The sequence below is a fragment of the Cucurbita maxima genome, unplaced genomic scaffold (genome assembly GCF_002738345.1).
Source record: "Cucurbita maxima cultivar Rimu unplaced genomic scaffold, Cmax_1.0 Cma_Scf00020, whole genome shotgun sequence".
NCBI classification, from domain to species: domain Eukaryota; kingdom Viridiplantae; phylum Streptophyta; class Magnoliopsida; order Cucurbitales; family Cucurbitaceae; genus Cucurbita; species Cucurbita maxima.
Window position 1 is genome coordinate 388,678 of NW_019272036.1, and position 9,014 is coordinate 397,691.

General features: G+C 36.1%; 2 protein-coding genes across 4 annotated transcripts in view; both read right to left on the reverse strand.

Moving 5' to 3' along the window:
• Positions 1–137: 137 nt before the first annotated feature.
• LOC111494687 (ubiquitin-like-specific protease ESD4) lies at positions 138–3,741 on the reverse strand. Of its 3 annotated transcripts, XM_023144656.1 has the most exons (10): positions 3,350–3,741; positions 2,461–3,242; positions 2,252–2,328; positions 2,079–2,172; positions 1,892–1,990; positions 1,269–1,361; positions 1,051–1,170; positions 677–786; positions 520–592; positions 138–431 (listed from the first exon to the last, which is right to left on the reverse strand). In XM_023144656.1, the coding sequence occupies exons 2-10, from the start codon at positions 3,211–3,213 to the stop codon at positions 369–371; spliced, it is 1,482 nt and encodes a 493-aa protein (XP_023000424.1). In that variant the 5' UTR covers positions 3,214–3,242; positions 3,350–3,741; the 3' UTR covers positions 138–368. The 3 variants fall into 3 exon arrangements, with proteins under 3 accessions (XP_023000424.1, XP_023000422.1, XP_023000423.1); XM_023144654.1 differs by having other exon boundaries at positions 2,461–3,741; XM_023144655.1 differs by having other exon boundaries at positions 683–786; positions 2,461–3,740.
• Positions 3,742–4,097: 356 nt separating this feature from the next.
• The window catches only part of LOC111494686 (probable histone-arginine methyltransferase 1.4), a 5,525-nt gene continuing 608 nt past the window's right edge, over positions 4,098–9,014 (reverse strand). Inside the window, exons 2-15 of the mRNA XM_023144653.1 lie at positions 8,463–8,522; positions 8,108–8,210; positions 7,859–8,002; positions 7,563–7,666; positions 7,350–7,448; positions 7,183–7,252; positions 6,831–6,927; positions 6,493–6,547; positions 5,745–5,828; positions 5,398–5,475; positions 5,205–5,308; positions 4,942–5,114; positions 4,716–4,867; positions 4,098–4,443 (exon numbers count right to left, since the gene is read on the reverse strand). Coding sequence (XP_023000421.1) covers positions 4,351–4,443; positions 4,716–4,867; positions 4,942–5,114; positions 5,205–5,308; positions 5,398–5,475; positions 5,745–5,828; positions 6,493–6,547; positions 6,831–6,927; positions 7,183–7,252; positions 7,350–7,448; positions 7,563–7,666; positions 7,859–8,002; positions 8,108–8,210; positions 8,463–8,522 — 1,416 coding nt within the window. The 3' untranslated portion in view covers positions 4,098–4,350. The remainder of the gene's footprint in view (positions 4,444–4,715; positions 4,868–4,941; positions 5,115–5,204; positions 5,309–5,397; positions 5,476–5,744; positions 5,829–6,492; positions 6,548–6,830; positions 6,928–7,182; positions 7,253–7,349; positions 7,449–7,562; positions 7,667–7,858; positions 8,003–8,107; positions 8,211–8,462; positions 8,523–9,014) is intronic.

Below are 9,014 nucleotides of genomic sequence, written 5' to 3' on the forward strand. Positions count from 1 at the left end.
TCCATTCCATTTTATTTCATTTCATATCTGGTTTTTAGTTTTTTTACATTTGAAAAACATTAAGTTATTTAGTTTTATGTTTTTGACAAACCAGCATCCAGACGATAAAGGCCTCGAGGAATATTAACTCAGATTTCTTTTCAAACACAATAGGAATATTTCTTATTAAAACTCAAAAAGGGCTGCTACCCTTGGCCGTCTAAGGCGACTCTCTAATCTTACAATTACAAGCATATCAATCACTGAAGCATTTAAAATATTATGGCTTTTCTCGACTTACCAAACAAAGACATTTTCAAGCAATTATATTATTATGGGGAAGGAAGGAAGGTTGAGCAGGCTACTCGGACACTTTTATGAATGATGCATCAGTTGGCTCTCAAATTCAAAATTTCCTTGGCTGTTCTACTTCGGAAATAAGGCATGTGTTCCTACAAGCAAAGGTTTTATTAATGGATGAGTCGGGTAGTGAGCAATTAGAAATGGCATGGGGAAAGAAGCTTTCAACAATGCTTTTACCTGCTTGAAACACAGATCCAAACCTCTGCTATAAAAATCAGTATACTTTATCATAAACATGCCACAATCATACCTGTTTCATTATTATTATTATTATTTTAAATTCAAATAATAGACGAGGAGAAAGGAATATAAATTCAAAAGGTGATGACAGTACACAAACCCATTGAATTGCTCAGGAAGGTCTTTGACAAATTCTTGTCCCCAAGAACTTACATCAATATCTTTTCCACTTTTGTCCTTCACCTCATCTACAAAATATCTCGCCTGCGTACAAGGATAAAAATGTGAATGCCCAAGTCACCGACTCAGAATAACACGACCAACTCCAATGCTTACAATGATCAAACTCGATCCAATGCTAGGGTGGATCAGAAGGGAAGATAAAATCAAGGAGTGTTCGACTTTAAGGCAAACCCCATCTAACTTAAACCTTAAGGTTGAGAGTTTAAAGAGTTCAACGGCAGAAAGCTTCGTTAGCATACAAATGAAGGCAATTAATTGCAAAGAGAGAATGAAGAGAAAGCATACCAATGTTTTCAAAACACGAGAATCCATTCCCTTGACAGAATCAAGATACTGAAACTTCTTCTCTTTCTTGTTGATTACGGCTAAACACCAATGTATTTCTCTGTGGATGGGCACAAATATCTACACAAAGTAGAATAGTAATTCATTTGGGTCACCCACGAATGAACTAACTAATAATACCAATACCATGCCATACTACTAAATAATATAATATTTACTTTGTCACAATCATTGAGTTCATATCTCAACTTCCTTTGGCTCGTCCATCTTCTAACAGATTTGTAATCATACCCATCTCTTCCATTTATCAACTGTTATCAAAATGAGAAGTAAAAAATACAAATCATCACAACCAAAACAAAACTGAAACATGCGTTTTTACAACTAGAATCCACACATGTAACAATCCAAGCCTACTACTACCAGATATTGTCCGCTTTAACCCGTTACGTATCGCCGTCAGCCTCACGGTTTTTAAAACCCGTTTGTTGGGAAGAGGTTTCCACATCTTTATAAGGAATGTTTCGTTCCCCTCTCCAACTGATGTGGGATCTCACAATCCACCCCCTTAGGGGCCAACGTTCTCGCTGGCACACCACCCAGTGACTACCTCTGATACCATTTGCAACAGCCCAAGCCCACCGCTAACAGATATTGTCCGCTTTGGCCTGTCACGTATCGCCGTCAACCTCATGGTTTTTAAAACACGTCTGTTAGGAAAAGGTTTCCACACCCTTAAAAGTAATGCTTCGTTTCCCTTTCCAACCAATGTGAAATCTCACACCACACATTAATATGCAAAAACAGAGAAATAAGAAGGATGTACCTAACTCAAACCAACCTTTTTATAGAAGAATGTATTGAAGAAATGACAGTTCAAATATTTCTCTGGCTCCCTTCTTTCCCTTTCTTTCAGCAACTCAAGATACAAATTAATCACCTACAGAATGAGTATATATATATACACACACAAAATTAGTAGAAAGATTTGTTTAAAGAACATAAAATTTCAGTTAAAATTATGATACCTCATCGTTTAACCAGGCACCTGGTCTCAGACAATGCAGAGCTTGCGCAGTAATCTCAATATTTGAATTCTCATGAGTCACCAGAACCTTACTCCTGAATAAATGAGCAAAAACAATATCAAGCCAAGAACAAAATGCAGTTCATGAAAGATCTTAAGTACATCATACGATACCGGTTAGCAGACAGTGCAGCTTCAACCTTGGCCTCCTCGTCCTGAGTAAGAGGAACAAAAAGTTCCTGTTGAATCTCCTGGAAACAATGAATACGGTTTCATATCGAGAAAGATTCAAATTCGTATCCAAAAACTTCAGAAACAAGTTCTAATGATTAACAAACGAAACCTAAATTAATATAACGAACACTCGAAGAAATGAAACATACAGGCATCTTCTTTGGAGTTTGAGATTGAAGAATTGATCGACGCTTCTCGTTCAACTCGATTTCGAAATCCAAGGTTTTCAATCTAGATGTCCGCTTTTCCACACCTTGGAGCAACTTTTTGTAAGCAGATACACTGGAAATTTCTCGGTCTAGAGACAAATCACCAAGCATTTTCTCAGCGTTTTCTTCAACCTTCGAACCTTCATCCGCCAGATCTATAACCACGGAAGACGACGATGGCTGATGAGCTTCCATCTTCTTCGCTACCAATTCCTGTACTGTAACATCCTCTATTACCTCAACTTCCTCATCGTCCTTCGAATCTCCAGAAGCGTCTCTTTCAGTTTGCGTGTCTGAATCCAATTCAAAGGCATCCTTCGGAAACGATCGCAATGCACCAATTGCATTACGCTTCGCAATCTGGTAATTGTACGACAAAATATTCCCTACATCGTCCTGTTCCGACGGCTCGCTGTTTTTCGATTCCCAAAACCTAAAGAAGCTCCTAGTGAGCCCAAATTTAAGGCCTCTGCAAGGGCCATGAACTTCTCGACGCAGTTGCGGAGTTTCTTCAGGATACCGAGAAAGCCTAGCCACTGTCGAGTTGGACGAAACAACAGGCCGATCCGAAGACATAGTAGAAAATTTAAGCTTCTTCGACACGTGAAAATCCGGTGATTTCAAAGATGAATACGAACGTTTGATGCTCGAATATTCGTCATCGCGCTTACGGTTGCTAGTTCGGGCGCCCATTAGTAGAAGCAGAAATGGAAACGAAACCCCTACGACATTGCATCGCATCAAACGAAAACTATTTCGAGTAGAGTTCAGAAAATTAAGGGTTTTGAAGCCAGCAAAACCCTAGCCGCAAGGATTATCGGAAACAAACCGAGACGATTCTATGGCGCCAAAATGAAGTTCAAACTTGGAAAATTTCACGAGGATTTGAAGAATACAAGAACTGAGGAATCGGAAGCAGCAGAGAAGAGAGTGAAGTCAAAATTCAAATGTGAAAGGGGAAAATGAAAGGGAAGTTGGGGGAATTGAGTGAGATGATGAATGGAAATCCGAAACTGACGTTCGCAGGAACAGATTTTGGGTATTGGATTCGGAGAAGAAGAGAGTGACGTTTGGATCTGCAGAACAGAGAATCGAAATGGAAAGAAAATTCTAAGGATGATATCGTGGTTTTTGTGTGTTGTTTTTTGTTAATCTTTGTTTCGAAGAAAGCTTGACGACCACCTACAACTGCCCCTTTCGATTAATCCCCGTTTTTTCTTCCCCTTTCTAGTTCACAAACTAAAAGTTTCAAATTTGTTCGTTCTCATACATTTTTTGCAGTTGCCCTCGTTAAAAAAAAAAAATAATAATAATAATATATATATATATTATTTTCTTTTCAAAAATGATTCAGAATTCGTGCGAACATTATCTTGCACCATTTTTTACTTCACCTAACCAAAGTATAGAAATATTTTGTATAATTGAGCTAAATAGATATGTGAAAGAAGAAGGCTAAAACTCATCTAAAATATCAAAATTGCAAAATAAGTCGAATTTTGATTCAGAAAACCAACCTAAACTTCCTAGAATGAATTCCAAGCCTAATACAAATGGGGCAAACAACCAGTAGAGACTCGAAGTAAATTTTTGCAGCATACAAGAAAATGATTATTGTATAACACGTATTAATCATAATTCAATTGTACAGAATAATCTCACTGTGGAAGCATAATCAATGGTAGCCTCACTACCTGAGGGAAGTTAGACGTGTGCACAACGAGGACTTCTGCCGAGTTATTGTCATCAAATGCAGAGGAAACTAACGTCACAATATCGACCGACCCTGAGTGTTAAAGCTGCAGAAGATGTCCCGAACGCTTGTAAATGTTATATCAATGAATTCAGCAGAGCCCCCGAATTTGGTGATGCATGTAGCATCAGATCAGCGTCTTCTAAATCCTTGGGTTGATTCGGTAAGTCCTGTTTGAAAGCAAGTACATTTTGAGCAACAATGAAATTCTTCATGCCTGTAAAACTTTGGAATGCAAAGGTAGACACCTTTACGGGACGAGAAAAAAAATATGAAGCGTCTAAATATAAAGAAAAAAAGGAAATATCCATTATATCAAAATCGACGAACTGAATTGTTGATCTGGTACGAGATCGAAACACACTAAAACCTGGTAACATCCTCGGCATAATTAAGATTATAAATTCGAGAAAATGGCATGAAAAAATAAGTAATCAAATACCTGTGTCGGAATTAGCTGATGTTGTTGCTGATCTTGGACCACAGGGTTGGCTTGTGGTTGCGACATTCTATAGTAGGGCTCTTTCAAGTCAAGTTTGCACGAGGACGACTGAAGTATTCCTCCTTGCTCGGCACCAGGACCCCACATTTTGGCTATATAGCAATCTTAGTCGGTAAGCTCACAAGACAGAACATGGAACAGAAAATACGTAAACGAAGAAGTCAACCTGATAGAGTCAAATGAATCGTGTAACTCTGAGCACTGTGAGCGACCATGTGAAGTCTGCCAGTAATTTCCTGTCCCGCCATGACATAAAGCGGTTGAGAGAGGATGCAACGTAATTGGTACCAATGGGTCGTCGGAGCACCAGGGGCAGTGGTAAGCCACCTCTGCACAGTACTGTTGATAAAAGTGATTCATGAGCAGCCAAGTAGAAGGAAACTTATAGCATTCAAACTTGTTCTAGAGGAAAATAACCCCAATATTTACCTGCCATTAAATAATACATCAAACCAGCAGGCCAGTCCATGCACTCTGGCACCCACAGTAGCAACGAATTTTAAAGGAATATCAATGTCATATAGTTCCTCTTCCTGAAATTAAGAGTGATTCTTCAGTCAGAACTCGCATAAAGACGATCGGAAAAGAAAATCAAAAGTAAACTTGAAGGCCATAATACTACCTTAATATTTGTAAAGTCCAAAACATGAGATATTGAAGGGGCCACCAATAATCTTGAATCAAAAGCATCCACCACCGGCTGCATGATATATAAAACAGAATAGAACTAAGGATATTGTTGTATATCATGGTGAACAAATCCTTATAAAGCCATCATTTACAAATGGATTTTACTTCGTCATTATTCTGAAAATTCTAGAGTAACGAACAAGATCCAGATTCCAATTCTAAATATATATATATATAGATTTGAACTCCAATCTAAAGTTACAAATGATTCTTGATTTCATTTTCAGATATATAAATGATTCTCAATTTCATTTTCAAAAATATGAAAGTGACGCACACCTGAGAAAAATAGCCTTGAAATGCTGACCCGTACAAGGCTGTCAAATCAACACCATAATAGTTTTGTTGCTGCCAAAAGAGAGCCTACATAAAAGAGTAACATATTAAGTTTATTCTATTTATTGTTATTTTGGACGGAAAATAGACAGTGGGAGAGACAAAAGGATATGTTTTAGCTATCATCATTCGTATGCACTGAATTGTTCAATAAGTCATGTGCTTCCTCATTCACAGCACACTGTATGGAATATAAAGCCAAAACGTGTGAAAGCTATAACTCATATTTATTTCTGCCAATTGTGTTTAGAAACTGATTCTTCAGATAATACATTGAAACTTGATTCATTTTTGTTTACAAAAATGTCCTTAAAATGAATGGTAACATGGCATGAAAAATTTTGCTTGATTGATATGGTTAGGGAAGATATAGATATCAAATAGTAACGACCAAGAGTAAATTTCGACTTCTTATATTATTCTTTCAACTCTTCACATCCATCTTCATAAACATTCATGATTCAAGTTGTTAGGTTCAATATCAATGTAACATTTTTTAAATAAGCTATAAATAACAGTGTAATATTTCCTCTCATTTTTCTAGAAGATAGAAACAGGGCATTTTCTGAAAAATGTGATGAATTTGAGAGAATTATCGAATCAATACTTTCAGGACCGAAGTGAAAACAAGTTTATATTTCAGAGGCAGAAACTGTAATTTAGCACTGAGAAAATTGATTAAAAGTCTTACCTTATTAGCTACTTCAACAAATAGATATTCATCGCTGAAAGGTGCCATGTGAATCCTACATGGAGAACATCTTAACTCATAAGAACACAATATTATTTACAAATGATTCACTAGCAATTCAAATTAAAGAAATTAAGAACATGAAGATGAAATTCAATAAACCATGATAATAAAATGAACTACAAGTGGAACGTCGAGTATTGGTATCAAAACGTCATATACAAAATTAAAACTATCTTCTTGAAAATGCAGATGAGAAATTTGAAATACTATCTTTACACCCCAAACACGAAAGACAAGAAAGGCGCCTGACAAAAAAAATTTCACTATCTATTTACCTCCCTATAGTTGGGAACATCTTTCCATTTTGGTGCAAAAAACGATCCCGGGCGATCACATAAGATTCCAGCATTCTTTCATTGACCAATAGAGTGCCTAACAGCAAAGAAGGAAAATGAGGAATGGGGCTGAATTGCACTTGTTTTTGAGATCTAGGGAAACAGAAAGTCATTATTAACTTTCAATTTCTTTTCATTTGGGTGTTATACCTTTTAAATATTCAATTACAGCTCATCCAGGAGTGTTTACATATAAAATGGTGTATATAGCTAAAAGTTTTAGGATCGTCCAAAATTGCACAATCTTCCAGGATAATCTGAAAATGTACTACAATTTGACAATGACTCTCACCCATTGGCTCTGAGATTAAAATGTCTGCTTTCTCGGGCAATTCAACATCCTCAACTTTGCCTTTAATCACCTGAATTACAAATTACATTGCATTACCATAAACGTAAATATAGACGTAACGATACTTCCAAGGAGTTAAAATAATATGATTTTTTTAAAAAAATTACAGTGATTCGTTGACTCAAGGCAGGGTTCCCAGCAATTAATACACGAGCATACTCAGCCATTTCAGATGCTTCCACAGCATAAACATGTTTTGCACCAGCCTGTTGAAGAATGAAAGCATAAGATCTCAAATTCAGTTACAGAACAATTGAAGTGAATACATAAAGGGGTAATAACTAATTAAAGAAATATACACCAGATGTAGCCAAGAGTACCTGAGCAGCAAATAAAGACAAAATACCACTACCAGCACCGACATCAACAACCACACGACCTGTGAAGTCAGCACGATTTTCCATCACAGCTGCGTAATATGTTCCTGAAACAACACAAAACCACCAAAATTACGTACTATGTAACTCAGTTAAGATATTTAAACATTACTACATGTGCAGGTAACACATACACCAGTGTTCAGCAATACAAACATAATAAGATGCTTGAATTGGCAATTCAGAAATAAATCTATAAAATAAATTTGCAAGACAAGGCAACAGATAAATTATATAACCTGTCCTCACATAATCCTGCAACATATTTTGTTGATGTAAAAGTTGCCCATAGTAGTGGAAGTACATCTTAGCGGAAGATGATTCTATTTTATCATCAAACTTGCTTTTCAAGGAAGAAATGGTGCCATTTGGTAAATGGGTGCCTGGATGTAGAAAAAGGATAACTTGAGAAAACCATAAACAATAAAAACGTCAACAAGTTTTTACATCAAGAGCAGCAACATTTTGGGAGAACTAAAGATTGCTACCTTGGACAATATCATCCTCCTTCCTCTTATCAAAAGCAGAATGAAATGCACTGCTCTCTTCCTCGTTCCTAAATTGAATGGTAACTCCTCTGGAATGTGATTTCTGTTTTAACAGTGAAACTATTCAACATCACAAGTAACGACCATTCGTTCTTCTACTAAGTTAATTTGTAGAGATAGTAAATCACCATCGCAATGTGCAAACTTGTAGTTCAAGCAGCGTATAAAATATAGTAGAATTGATCAAAAATGGCACCAGACAATTGGTTTTTTTAACTTAAGAACATGAGAACATCTTGAGTCACAGCCTCGCAGATACAGTTTGACATTATTAGCAAAAAAATACCATTCTTACCTCTTTAGTGACATCGTCTTTGGATATGCACACTGACTGAACAGAGCCTAACCGAAATATCTGAAGACATAAAATACATGTCAATTAATCATATAATATTCTCCAAATAACTCGCTTGCTATTAAGTCACTGCTGATCTCAAAAACTCATGCCAACAAGTTCCTGATATACTAAATTATATATTTATATATTCTTAACACTCCTCTCAATGAAGTAGAATGTTAATTTCGAATCCAACACGAAAAAAATTGATCAATTCGGAAAATATGACAGTGCAAGAGTTGAAAAAACTTCCCCGTAATTTGATACCATAGTAAATCATCATTGAACTTAACTTCTAGATGCTTAGATTGTGGTATATATAATTTTTTTAAGCACAGTTTAAAACACTCCATGATCATAAGAATGGTAAATGTAGGTTGATAATCTCCCTCGTGAAGCAAACCAAGAGTTCTTACGATGCACTCACTGTTTCTAGTCAATAAATAGTGCAAAATGGTAAAAAAAAAAAAAAAAAAAAAAAAAAAAAAAAAAAAAAAAAAAAAAAAAAAA

Bases quoted from the DNA above. Each gene is read 5' to 3' on its own strand.
- LOC111494687 (XM_023144654.1), bottom strand. From the start codon at position 3,261: ATGCGATGCAATGTCGTAGGGGTTTCGTTTCCATTTCTGCTTCTACTA. The intron at 1,362-1,891 runs GTTGGTTTGAGT...TTTTGATAACAG, and splicing joins ATACATTCTTCTATAAAAAG to TTGATAAATGGAAGAGATGG. The intron at 593-676 runs GTACTGTCATCA...ATAATGAAACAG, and splicing joins GAGCAATTCAATGGGTTTGT to GTATGATTGTGGCATGTTTA.